Source organism: Salvelinus alpinus, chromosome 35 (assembly GCF_045679555.1).
Source record: "Salvelinus alpinus chromosome 35, SLU_Salpinus.1, whole genome shotgun sequence".
Taxonomy (NCBI): domain Eukaryota; kingdom Metazoa; phylum Chordata; class Actinopteri; order Salmoniformes; family Salmonidae; genus Salvelinus; species Salvelinus alpinus.
In genome coordinates this window covers 20,733,870-20,748,453 of record NC_092120.1, presented here as the reverse complement: position 1 = coordinate 20,748,453, position 14,584 = coordinate 20,733,870, and the positions used below count along the sequence as shown (strand labels likewise).

General features: G+C 45.7%; 1 protein-coding gene across 3 annotated transcripts in view; it reads right to left on the bottom strand.

The window, feature by feature from the left end:
- The window catches only part of LOC139564026 (nuclear factor of activated T-cells, cytoplasmic 1-like), a 65,630-nt gene that overhangs the window by 24,773 nt on the left and 26,273 nt on the right, over positions 1-14,584 (bottom strand). For all 3 annotated transcript variants that reach the window (XM_071383219.1, XM_071383217.1, XM_071383218.1), the window contains exons 7-8: positions 6,195-6,250; positions 3,643-3,775 (exon numbers count right to left, since the gene is read on the bottom strand). In XM_071383219.1, the coding sequence (XP_071239320.1) occupies positions 3,643-3,775; positions 6,195-6,250 (189 nt within the window). The remainder of the gene's footprint in view (positions 1-3,642; positions 3,776-6,194; positions 6,251-14,584) is intronic.

The following is a 14,584-nucleotide window of genomic DNA, read 5'->3' as shown; positions in this document are numbered from 1 at the left end:
CCGGGTAAATGTGTGTGGGAGTGTGTCTGCGAGTGTTTATGTGTGTGTGTGTATGTCTGTCACTGTCCTAACTTGGAAACAAGGAAACGTCTCAGTCTACAGTTTAGCTAACATGACACATCTTTGGGGAGAAGTTCACGGCCTGCGGTTCGTGAAGTTTTCATGTATGTGTCTCTCTTGTTTCGTCTGAACATACCCCTCTCTCTCCTCCCTCCCATGTCTCAGACCACAAACCTACGGCCAGGAATCAGCAGCAGCCCCCGCTGGTGTTAACAATAGAACCCGATCTACAGCAGGAACCTCCAAACGGCTTGTGAAATGAAAGGCATTCCGAGAACTGGTCGGGCTTTCGCCAGCGCCAGCACTGTTGGCGTTTGTTGTTTTATGTGGTTCCATGAAACGGTTTCTTATTTAAGGAGAAGAAAAGGACGGCGTGTCACGTCTTCACTCACGCAAGAATGATTTGGACAAGAGCTCGGAAACTGAAAAGCAACACTCACACACACACACACTAGGATGTAGACAAGGACACTTGTGCTGTATGTTCATCGCAACATCGGATATGTGGTGATTTATACAAACCAGAACTGCTGCCAACAGCTCATTTTAGAGTCCACATAAAGGAATAACTTCAGAGTGACATATTGCTTACATTCTTGGATCTTTCTCCTCTCAAATTGTAACTCATGATAATGCACTTTCCGGACAAGCTTACTAAGCTTTAGTCATCAAATCCATTGGACTAGCGTGACATTGTAAAGGAAAGTGAGAACAATGAAGAGCATTTTGTGAAACACAAAGACAATAAAAGCAATTTTCACAAGACAATCTTCATTCTATTGTTTGGCGTCAATATGCAACAGCAATATTACCATGCTAATTGCCCATTTGAAATACTCCCTGTATGAAATTGGGAAGAATATTCCAGATAACATCTGGAATAAGAAACGGTTCAAATCTGCTACTCCTTTCTTGCTTGTGTAGGACATAACAGGCCTATGACATGCCTTGTCATTCAAGCTTATCTTTACCTGTCAAACCTGGCAAAGACTCAATCGTTTCCAATCCTCCAGACTGCATCTGATAATAATATCCGAACTAGCTCTGAGTGGCGTGACTAAACCAAAGGGGAGATACGAATCAGATGATGTTTACACGACAGAAACAATGCCTCTCCCGTGAGATATGACTGTCCTCTTTATAAGATGGAGAGGAGACCATTCAAATACATGTTATCTCTTGTTTCCTTAATTGGGCATTAAAGCTACGCCGTACATGTTTGAGGTGCCACAGTGAAAGCTTTGGGCTGTCAACAGGTTCAATAGACCTTTTCACACACTTGTCTGATTATGTTTTCACATGAATGAGTCGAGCAAACATCACGTGACTCCAGTGGAAAATACAAGTTGTTTTCAATCGCGATCGGTGGACAGCACATCATTTGTTTCTTTTCAAACAAGCTGGGCTATTTTAAGTGGCGGTTTTGCCTTTTTATAGACGAGCACACACCCGAGTGTGAACGAGATGTTCTTTTTAGAAAGCATAAGTGACGACCACGACTGTGTTTAAAGTGGGCAGGAAGCGCCGCTCAGATGGGCGAAGGAGGAAGAGATGAGAACAACCTCTATGCAGCGCACGCACGCACGCAGGCACGCACGCACACACACACACACACACACACACACACACACACACACACACACACACACACACACACACACACACACCACCCCCCTTACCTGGCCACAGTGCTGAGTTGGCTCTCTATCTACGTGTTCAAAAACACTCTCACACAGTGAAACCCTCAAAAGCAAACAACCTCCTTTGCCATGTATATATCCCTGTTATAATTATCCTCAATGTGACTTAGAGATCTGTTTTGCTTTGATGACAAGCTGCATCTGATCTTGGACGGATATAATTAGGGCTTCTCTTTTACCTCGGCACAGTTGAAACAGCTCTGCTTGCATTTACAGAAGACGCCACTCCACCCAGACACGTGCCCAATGGGCAGGCAGACATGGATTCAAACTAGATGAGTGGTAAACTCAGGGACGTTCAGGGACTACGGACGGAAATTAGCTCGTTAGCGAAATGCGCCACTATTGCTACTCAGTATTATCCGAGCTATTTATTGTCGCTTGTTGACTATCGTGTTGAATAAATGATATTTAAGCGTTAAAGCCCGAGGAGGTGTGGTATATAGCCAATATACCACGGCTAAGTTTATAAGAGCCTTATTGCTATTATAAACTTGTTACCAATGTAATTAAAACAGTAAAAAAATGGTAAACCACAGCTTTCAGACAATCAGCATTCAGGGCTCAACCCACCCAGTTTACAATACATGGATAAATATCAAAACAAGAAATAAGAAGGTCTGGTGAACCACAGTAAGACTGTGACTGGAGGGGTACGTTATGTTCCGTCATAAAGACACTGCCCCTGCTTGTGTGGTCCCCACTGCAATCCAGTTCATTTGGCATCGTAACAGAGAGCACACCCCATTCATCTGTTAATTGGATCATGTTGACTCTCTGTGAAAATGACTTGAAGATGCAACGGTCAAAGCGTGATACGTCTTCTCCTTGTACAGCTTATCTCCTTGTCTGTCTCCCTGGTTCGTACGGGGCTGCCAAATATGGCCAGAGTTTGTCTGTCCTCAACTCCCACCACCGCTCGCTCTGCTAGGGTCGGTCACCTCAAAATGTCCTGTCTCTCCCTCTCTACTCCCCCTCCCTTTCTCAACCTCTTTTTCACTCACTCTCTCATTCGCTCTCTTGCTCCCATCAACCGTCTCCAAATAGGGCCCTTTGTTCGTTGTCAAGGTGGTGATGCGGTCTGTCTCTCTCTCTCTGAGTCCCATCCAAAGGCCTGAATCATTGCTTCTTATCTCCTCCAGGCTACAATAGCAGCGGGTGATCATTGAAGTGTTTAGGGAGTCTTAAAATCACATGTTGTCAGTTTAAAGGTGAAGGCTGCCTTTCAGCCCTACTGGACCTGATTCTTAATTGAACATGGGATATAAAGAGAGACATTTGAAATGTCTTTATTCTTTTGGAACTTATTCTTTATTGTTTATTCCACTTTTGTTTATTATCTAGTTCACTTGCTTTGGCAATGTTAACATGTGTTTCCCATGCCAATAAAGCCCTAAACAATGTTGCTTCTAGCAGCATCCATGGATTCCAATCAATATCAATGTGTCTATGCATGCAACTTGGATTTGGCAAATGTACATTTACTCTGAGCCCAGAATGAGAGGTATTTAGTTGGTGATGTAAGGCTGTGAAATGACTCCGGATCCCAATAACTTCTTCACATTCCAATGTGTCAAGCCAACTATACATGTGGAGACCGGGGGGCACAGAACGTGAGCTGTGTGTGATGGATGTATCCATGAGTGGTGTGTGAGGTCGACGTTTCAGAGATTGACTTCTCAAACTTAACGTCAACATTGCCCAGAGGCTCTGTCAGTCAACCCTTCACAACCCGCCAAAATGATTTAGGAGGAAACACTGGAAGGAGTAATGCATGAGCATGTATGACCCCTTTATAAGTTATCAAGCAAAACTAGCGGGGATAATAAACCCCCAAACCACATGTAAGCGAGGAGGTGAACCTAAAGGTTTGTGGGGTTACCGTTTGGGGAGAGGTAGGTGAAGCGCTGGTATTGGCTCCTCTTTCTCTTGCCATTGCAGACGTAGAAGTTGACCTGCACTGGGCTGGATATCCTCTGGTTCCTGTAGGGAGGGATCTCCACCACCAGCGCCGTCTACAACACACAGAAACAGCACAGAATGGATACACGTACAGTACGAACCCTCCAGGCGCACTGTAGATCATTGCTCACTATACTGTGTTGTGTTGTGCGTAGCAGATTTTCAAAAAGCTGTCCAGAAAACATGCACTATCTGAACATTCTGAAATCAGACTAATATGGCAGGGTGAAGATTTTAGTTTGAACTTCACTAGCTTAGGCCTACAACCCCTTTCAATGCTCTTCTAAGACACAAACATAACTCAGAGTGTACGTAAGTGTCAGCTCATTAATTAGCAGGTATGCTTGTTTCGCTTTCAGAGAACCCTGGAGGAGTGTTCTGAACACGCTTTCTGAGCTGGGTCTTCAGCCCAGTCTGGATGGGCTCAGCATGACCCCCAGAGTGTGTACCACGCCCTTGTTTGTGTCTGTCTGAAGCCCTGAGGGCCTGGGGTTTGAACCCTACCCCTGGGGAGAGATGTGGGTCTTTGGCCTTGTTTTCACAGCCCCTGATCAGCGTGTCGCTCCAGGCCCAGGGTGAGACCTCCGTAATCCTGGACGCACGTGAACTTTGGAGGCTGCAGAGCAGGGGTTGAGGTGCATGACAAAGGCGCCATTGGGACATGACTGAGTGTCTGCCTGCCTAGAGCCTGTCTGTTTCTTTCTCTCTCTCTCTCTCTCTGGGGGCCAGCTCAGGCCATATGGTGGAGGAGCAGAACAGGAAGCCATTCCCAGCATATTTTGTGGGGTCTGTCCACGTGTCTGTGTGTCTGTTCATAGGCCGGGTCTGCACCAGACTGACGGGGTCAAAGACAGCACAGACACAGGTGTCGATGACCCCCCTCCATCCCCCTCTCCTCCCATCCTCCCACGCAGTGAGCAGCGCAATCCAAACAGCAATAATGAAAACATATGGCAGGCAGAGCATGGGTGACCTAACCGTGGCCGGTGGCAGCAAGGGAGAAAAGGCCAGTAACACTGTGGCTTGTTTGTCGGCACACCAAATAAGCACACTGTGCTATTTGTCTTTCACCTACCTAACCTAACCCAACCCCTCACTGTAATGTTCCAACATGTGGGACTAGCCTTAACATCAGCCAGCCCTTAAGGCCAATTAAGAGAGGCCGTATTCAACGCTCCTGATGCGACAAAGCCATTAACCTGAATGTAAAAACACATGACAACAAAAACAACATCATCCTTGAAATGCCGCCGTATTGAAACACATGTTCCACGGGCGATGGTTTATTCTCGACCCCTGCAATTGTCAATTACAGCAGTTCGTTTACAGGGAGACCGAGGGATGGTGAGACCCAGCTGATGAAAGAGAAGAGAAAGGGAGGGGGGGCACGGACGATTTGAAACACATTGCCGTCACACGCCCTAACGTGCACCCGAAGACACAGACACACACAGGCAAGCACACACTCGCGCAGACCTTACGAGTCTCTCCTCACCATAAGTATTTCTTCATTAACTCCGGAAGCACATGTAGCTTTTCTATGACACGTACAACATTTACCGTCCCCTCTGACGAATCCCCTTTGCCTTGTTTTTATGAACAGAATGTAGGCCTAAATGTGTAACTGGGCATCCGTAGAAAGGTGCACTGGTTTATTTTCTCATTACTTCTCTCGTGAAAACAGCAGGTAAAAAGGGAAGGGGATAATCCACTCTTGGCCAGGCGTCAAGCAGAAGGCCGAGCTCTGACAAAGTGTTAAAGCGCTCCTCCTCCCTGAACCAGAAGTTGAACAGTGAACTAAATGTCTGGTTATGCTGGCTGAAGTGTTTGGTAGGGCAACTGGGCTTGCATCAGTACTCATTAGGCAACAAACTGAAGAAAATGTACTGAAACTGGGAGGGACTACCTAAACTTGTCCAATGAGAAACATACTTTTTAGTTTGCCATTACAAAGTGGTTTGCTATGGTGAATATGAATATGAATATGACCTAGTAGAAAAAAGGTGTGTGTACGCGTACACAAGTGTGTGTTGGCGTGCACGTGTGAATGTGTGTGTTTATTGAGGGGTGCTTGTTGATGAGGAAGCAAGATGCTCTAGGTGCAATCACTCTGCTTACTGTGTCTGCCAATGAGGACAGAGAGAAAATGTGTGAAAATTCCATTCAGGATTGCATGGACTAATCAACACGACTAATCTCTCTCCGTGGTAATGTCTTAGCAAAGATTACATCAGCAAAATGAGTAAGAGGAAGCGAGGGAGGTGAGAGAAGGAAATACAGGGGGTGAGAGGGGGGAGAAAAAAAAAGAGAGAGAGAGAGAGAGAGAGAGAGAGAGAGAGAGAGAGAGGTAATATAATGGAAGAGAAAGATGCATAGAATGTATGGCTGAGCCAATTTACACTTTCAATCTTAAAAACAGGACTACAACTAATACAGTACTGTATTTTACTGAAAACACTAAGGACTACTTACAGACTTGAAGGAGTCCTTGTCAACTTTGGCTTCTGTCTCCCAAAGGTGGTGTCCATCTATAAAAGAAGGACAACAGAAAATATGAAACACTACATAATCACACGCAATATCATTGCAAAAAACGGAACTTACGAACGGGGAGCATAGAAATAGCACACATAGAACAGATCTACTGCTTCTTAGACTTGCTTTCAATGAGAATGACAGACCTATAACTCCAATTTCTATGTGAATTTGGTCGGATCGGCCAAAAAGTTACATATTGCAGCTTTAACTCTGCTTTACAAACGCCTTTTGTTCGTTTCATCTTGAGAGTGTGTGGTGGTGTCGAGGCCTCCCTGTCATGCAATGAAAGCCCAGGGATCTGCAGCAGCTGCCGGGAGTCTGTAGCTGTAGCAGTTCTCTCACATTCTTTGGGTCTCTCCGGGATTTCATGCCACACCTTCGCGAACAGACGCTCCATGCTCTGTTTATACAATCAGGCCCAAACCACAGCACATTTTCTTAAAGCCTATGACTCGTTAGTGGCTGTCAGAAATAGAAGTGACAATATCCAGCCTTTGTGTGTCTGCGTCACTGCCAGTGTCTGCGTGTGTATGGCACTGCCATGCTGGCTGGCAATATAGTTTAGTCTATGACACTACCATGCAGTGTTGGCTGGCAATACAATTGTGCCAGTGTGTGTCTGTGGCACCGCCCTGATGTCTATGGCACTGGCTGACTATATCATTCTTTGTGGTCCTAATTTAACAAGGACTGTGAGATATGTGTGAAGTAACAAAGACTAAATATGTTATGGCCATTGGGCAGCTGTGCTAGTATAACTGAAGAGTCAAGTAATAAGATGTGGTCTCCACACCAAATTGTTCTCCCAAAGTCTTATTTATTCACAATGCACAAAAAAAGGGAAGAAAAGATCCCAGTCATGCTTGGCCTGCTATCACTCGTGAAGAAGGGTGGAGCCGGGGTTGGGAGAGAGCTTAGGAGGATGGAAGTCACCATGTATCTGTTTCCAAAAGCAATATTAAAAATAAAAAAAAGAGGAAAAGAGAAGAACAGACATTGAAAAAGATCACAGACAGATGTCTTTATGTGGAGTTCAGGCAGAAGTGAGAGAAGAGAAAGATGAAGTGAGTAAACAGACCACTGTGATATTTCAGTAGGGTGACTAGTATGTCTATATGGCTGCGATGCTATGTGCAGGTGATCACGATGTGCCACGGAACTGATACGCTCGTCAGGCTGTGAGATGGGAAAGAGAGAGACAAAGAAAGTGAGAGATGATAGGGAATGCTCATTCCTCATATTACATCTGGGGAACCAAGAGGGAATCTCGCCCGCCCCCGCACTGGGACTCCCTCCAAGAGGGGAAACCTTAGACATCAACCCTCCACAAGTAAACATGTTTTTCAGGCTTCTCTCTCGCTCTCTTTCTCTTTTCATCCATTTCTCTCTCGCTCTCTTTTTTTTCTCCCCCTCTCTCTTCTTCTCCCCCTCTTTAACATTCTCGTTTGATTCACTTCATTTTCACCCGCTGTCTGTTTGTCTTCTACAGAAGCAGAAATGAAACAGACACTCCTACTCTTTTAGAAAGAGTTCAGCAAGATTAAACAAAAATAACAAAAGCAGTCATTTCCCCCTCTTCTCTCTCTTTCACCTTTGCTGAATCGGGAGACAGGCACGTATGTGGCATGCAAACCTTTTCAAGTCAGAGTGCCGCCAGACTGAACCACAAAACGTTACGTTCTCTCTCTCTCTCTCTCTCGCCCTCTCTCTCTCTCTCTCTCTCGCCCTCTCTCTCTCTCTCTCTGTGTGCAACATCTGCAAAATGCTTCCGCTCCGTCAACGGCATCGCCCCTCCCTACTTCGCAGAGCCCCCACCGTACACAACCCCTCCCTCCATCTCCGTCTCTACCTCGGCCTCCTCCTAAACTCTCCCTATATCAGACTGGTCACAACACAGAGCAGTGGTAGTAGGAGGCATAGCAACTCCCTATACGGGTCAATGACAATTGCACTCAACACATTTACACACACACACACACACACACACACACACACACACACACACACACACACACACACACACACACACACACACACACACACACACATACATACACACACACACACATACATACACACACACATACACAGACACAGACACACACACCTTTGTCTCAAGTAAAGTCCTTTGGGGAAAGATCAGCCAGCTGCCTTTTACTGTGTCTAAATGGGTGGGAAGAGTCCAAAAGACTCACATTGTACAAGGAACACACAACAATGGACCTACTGATGAATGAAGCATCATCAGGACACAGATGACAGAGAGGTTTGAGCAGTCTAACCACAACACAGTCCCTATGTTTATTCTATGATTCATATAATACAGCACATGCTCCCACATGACTACAATAACAATAACCTCCCATTTGTTTTCTTTCTCGACAGTAATTGCTTGGAGATTTGGTTAATGACAGGAGACACAATGTGGAACGCCACACAGGATGGTGGGACCACTCTGGTGTTTATTGAAGAACCATTTTTATCTGGCCTCTCTTACACGTGTCCCTGTACTGACCTGTGGTTGGTTTACACCCAAACACAGAGAGAGAGAGAGAGATAGATAGCGAGAGACAGAGAGAGAGAGAGAGAGATAGATAGCGAGAGAGAGAGATAACTCTCCTACTAAAACATAGGGAAGGGGGCATACCAACAACAGAACAACATCTTCCACTGGCCAAAGAATGTTCACTTTGGTGGGTTTGGGGATGGAAAATATGATTCGCCCCGACTTAATTGCAGAGGCACTCGTGAAACAAGCCAGCCGTATTTTTCGACTTTCGTCCTTCCCAGAGATAATTTCGGGGGTGTATTTTCTCTCTCTCTATCCCTCTTTCCTGTTTATATAATACAGTCAGTTATCACATTTGATAAACTCCTGCTGCCACCTGTCTGGCAAAAAAACGTCAGTAAATTTGGAGCCAAAATACCAGGCAAAACCGCATGCCAAACAGGGTCCGTCCCACATAAGACCTGGGGTTGTCTTCTGTTTCTCTAGGACACCTGGTACCTGCCAGTCCTAATACTGGTGAAATCTGACAAATCCGTCAACAGGGTGGTAGGTTGGGAAAGTTAGGGGATCCAGGAAGAAGTGGGATCGAGGGTAGAGGTGATGAGCTGGGGGGGTAGACCTGACTTCTCTTTCCCTGCTGTGGAGCTATATCTGTGCCGTATGCTCCAGACGTCAAAGGCGCAGCTCCAATCACACCAGATGTAAAAGCTATCCTGCTCACAAGGGAATTCCCTCCCTCCCCTCTGAGTCAGAGTGTAGGCTTTCCCCAGCACTCCCTTCCTCCTCTCCTCCTTCCCCCACTCCCTCCTCTCCTCCTTCCCCCACTCCCTCCTCTCCTCCTTCCCCCACTCCCTCCTCTCCTCCTTCCCCCACTCCCTCCGTGCATGGAAATCAGGGCAAGCCAGAACACACACTCAATGAGGAGCACCAGGTATGTCTTTCTGCTCCCGTGCCAAAACGAGAGGGTTGAGCGAAGACATAACGCACACACATGCATGCACATTCACATTCACACACACACACATGCACACACGCAAACACAAACACACCCATAAACACCCCCCCCCCCCCCACACACCACCGTAATAAAAATAACATAGACATCATAGCTAATCCAACTGAGCAGCAACACAAAAGCAAATGGAAAGTCTCTGAGATATGGAAAGGAAAAATAATCACTCCTAAAGCCTCTAAAACAGTACTTACTGGTACAGGAGTGTGAGACTCTCAAACACAGAAAAACAATGCTCCGTTAACACATCAACTATGATCACTCTCAACCCACGTCATGTTTTACCCCTGAGTCAGAGGGGAAGAGGGCATGGGGCATGGGGCATGCAAAGGGTAACAGCGTGCTTATTAATCACGTGATAACTTCAAAAGTTCTCTCAACAAAACTTGGGTGAAATATCACAGACGCTGTACTGTATGGCTGAACAGAACAGTGGACACGCTGGACACAACCTTATAACTTATATCGGTCTCAGAGCTTGGAGTGCGAAGATAATAGCCATCTCCAAAACCTTGTTGGAACTCACTCACTAAGCAGAGAGTCAAGAGTGAGAATCAACAGTGAGAGTCAACAATGTGAAACACACCCAAGGAACGGACACAGGACATCCACTAGTGGACAATATCCGCCTCTCCTGCCCCTGGCTTTCCTGAACAGCACTTTGTCTCACCCTGCCTGTGCCCCCTCCCCTCTTCTCCTCCTCCCTCCCTCCTCCCCCTCTGTTCTCGTCTGTTCCGCTTCGCCTCTCTTCAGGGAATCCTTCGCAGATGAGTCACTGAAAACACTTCCTACTGAACACACAAACAGGCCCGTAGGCTAGCTACCAGACACTAGCTACCCTACCCCTCAGCGGCAGCACACACACAGACATGTACACACACACATGCACACACACACACACATGCACACTCTGTTTGCATCAGTCATCCTGCGGGTCCTCGATGCAGAGCAATGGGGACGGCTTTAGCATTTGAAAAGTAGAAGTCATTATGTTTCTGGGCACATTAAACCCTCCCGCGGTGCCACCATCCATGAGCTCTGCTCTTTTGTTACAGAGAGGAGGATTGAGAAACAAGCAAAACAACACACGAGAGAGGAAGAGAGAGGGAGAGAGAGAGGAACAGAAAGACAGTCCATGATGAGCCTCTTAAATGGATACTGGACTGGGCCGCCTGTGAGTGCTTTGGGACGGGGGTGGGGCCCACGGCGGCAACTGCTGCTCATTGAGAAGAATGAGAACGATACGTGCTTTCATGTCAGAGTCTCCAATCTTAACCGCTGTTATTGTGACAACAAATCAATCACTTTTTGATGGAAAACTCATTCATTATATATAGTCAAATCAAACCAAATCAAGTCAAATATATCAGTACAGATAATGTAGTTTTAGTTCGAACAATAGATGCGGTAAAAAGGTCAATGGCATGCAGGATTTTGTGACGCCGTCATTGGCGCACATTCACAATCGTACTACACTTACCTCGACACCGGTGCCCCCGCACATTGGCTGTGTACCGGTACCCCCTGTATACAGCCCCGCTATTGTTACTTACTGCTTCTCTTTAATCATTTGTTATTCTTACCTCTTACTATTTTTCTTGTATTTTCTTAAAACTGCATTGTTGGTTAAGGGCTTGTAAGTAAGCATTTGACTGTAAGGTATTCGACGCATGTGACAAATACAATTTGTTTTGATTTGCCATTCAACAAATTTGATCTAACAAGGAGGATATTCGTCAGATCCGTATTTACTAAAGTCCGATTTGGATATTTTGGGCTGTTTTCACTGTATAATATTTAAAAGTTATCCCGTTTCAGGTTTAGAAGAAGTGCCTGCTAACTGAAGTTTGTATGAGCTGGTAGCATAGCTAGCATACAGAAATCGGCAGTAGTAGTTGTTTTTTAACTGTATTAATTGGGGGCGTTGACATGAACATAAATTGGGGTTGACATCCATACATGCATTTTACTCTGATTTTAACCTCAACATATTGTGAAATACACCAATAAACTGAGATTCGATTTGATTTACAATACACACATGACTCCCATTGAAAGACAAACTCATTTTGCTGGGGGGGAAATATGGAGATTGGGGATCTTTCCCCCACGCGTTTCCCTGGCAATTCCATTGTTTTGGTCGAGTTCCATTGTCCTCTTCACCCCATCTATTGAACATCCTACAAATCCAGACTGTAGAGCACCAGGTAGAATGAAGTATGAAGGAGGTGCCCTCTCTGTGCAGCAATGGAATACCACAACATAGTTTGGCATAGAAAGCTCAAGTTAGGTCAAGTTAAGTCCTGTCTGTTGCTCTTTTGTAGCTCTTTAAGAATAGATCTTTGGAATTTTCCGGGGAGGTGTTTATTTGAGCACATCTTGGAAAGTGAGCAGCTCTCCAAACCTTTAATCGCTGCAGCAGTAATGGATGTCACCACTGGAACACAAGCAGTGGATGGCTACAGTGTGTGTGTGTGTGTGTGTGTGTGTGTGTGTGTGTGTGTGTGTGTGTGTGTGTGTGTGTGTGTGTGTGTGTGTGTGTGTGTGTGTGTGTGTGTGTGTGTGTGTGTGTGTGTGTGTGTGTGTGTGTGTGTGTGTGTGTGTGTGTGTGTGTGTGTGGCGCGCGTGTGTGTAATTAGTGTAATGCCATGAATTTTACTCGTGAACTTTCACAATGTAATATAAAACCATATTCATGGTTTACAACTTTAAAATAATTCAATTTTATTGGATAGCTTTTTCCTTTTTCCCTTTTTTTGTCTTCCGACCGAAATCAACAATAAGACTCAAACTCAAAAACTTTTCTCAAACTGCAATATTATGTGAACAAAATGCCAAGATGTCATTCTATATGAAACATTTAAATAGAGCATAAGAACATTTCTACAGATGTATCAACTCCTGTGAAGTGGCTATTATACAAAGGTTTCTGTGTGTGTGTGTGTGTGTGTGTGTGTGTGTGTGTGTGTGTGTGTGCGCGCGTGCGTGCGTGTAGTGCTGTGATAATGAGCTTTGAGCTGGGAGACCCTTGGAAGTACTGGGTCCTTTATTGCTTACAAAAGAGCAGACAAAGCAGACAGACACTGAGACAGGGTCAGGGAGAAGGAGGGGGCATGAAAATAAATCCCTCACTTTGTGCACCCTCTCAGAAGTCTCGCTCCCTGGACGCCACTGAGAAGGAAAACAAGCCACTGAAATGTCGATAGCAGGCAGCCGTGTGGGGATCCCTGGAGCACAGAACTCCACACCACCCTGGCTAATCGCTTTAACGGGCCGACGAGGAGAGAGAAAGATAGTGAGGACAGGGCTGGGAGAGAGCGAGAGAGAACGAGAGAGCGGAAGGAGGAGGGGGAAAAGGGATGGGGGATGAAAGGTGAAGGGGGTAAAAGGGGCGAGAAGGTGCTAGACTATACAGGGCTTCCCTCTCTTCAGGGATCCCCCTTCATTTGGAGTTAGTCCGACATGGGGAGACTCCCAGCACAAGTCAATCTCTCCCCCTCCCCTCACCCCGGTGGGCTCTAAGGGGCTGAGGGGTGAGCCAGCCGTCAGGGTGAGAGAGACCAAATGACACAACTGTGGAGGGGTAAGGGGTTGATAAAGGGGTTTCGGGAGTGTGGGGGGGGTGAGAGGTTACTCTTGGCAGCAGGGGGTGTTTCCATGACAGGGAGACTCCAAGGCCAACAGTACCGGGCGTGGGGAAATCCTCTCCAAAAAACAGGAGCAAATACCTCGCTCAGAGCTGATAAAGCAGCTGCAGAGTCCTAGAGGTTGCCATCTTCACCCAGTAGAAAACAGACACCCTCTCAGGAGATAATGACGTGTCAGGGCTGATGCTTCAAGTCTTGTACCAGTCTACTGAGTTGACCTGGAGTTGGAATGTACCTATAGGTACCTAATGTACCTATAATGTACCACCTCCTCCTTAGCTTGTCTAGCAACTCCAAATCATTCCACCGAGGGTAAATGAAGACATTATGAAAACCTCTCAAATATAACTTTCTCTTCTCACAGCACAAACATTTTGAAACACAAGCAGTAAATATCAGTTAACAAATGCCAAAAAACACCACAGGCAGTATATCTATATAAACCAATAATGAAGAAAGGTCAGATTTTCCTCTTTCCTTGGAAAACGTCTACCACTATCCACTATCTCCTCATGATCATCATCATCACCATCATCACGTGTGTTTACACAGACCAGACTTGGCCAGTACAGTTGCCTTTGATTCACTGGACCCAATCAAGGAAATGACTGTTTGTAAACTTGATCACCAGTGTCTTCACATAGTCATTTCTCCTCTCCCTCCCACACAGAGAGGAAACGAATGGGAAAAATATGAAATGTAAGTAATAAGTAATAACAAATCACACCGCAGGAGGGGGGAGACAGTGTGTGTGTGTGTGTGTGTGTGTGTGTGTGTGTGTGTGTGTGTGTGTGTGTGTGTGTGTGTGTGTGTGTGTGTGTGTGTGTGTGTGTGTGTGTGTGTGTGTGTGTGTGTGTGTGCATGTGACAGCATGAGAGAGAGATAAGGAGTGAGAGAGAGAGAGAGAGAGAGAGAGAGAGAGAGAGAGAGAGAGAGAGAGAGAGAGAGAGAGAGAGAGAGAGAGAGAGAGAGAGAGAGAGAGGAGAAATTGTGGGACAGAGGTACAGATGCCATGCCTTAATTTGATCATCCTTCTGTTGCAGGAATTGCAAACTTCTAGTATATTCAAGGTTTAAAAAGGCTTCTAAAGTTGGTAATTTCCACTTTGAAATTTCAGACTTGATTTTCCCTTACAAAAAATGTATCAACCCCGAGA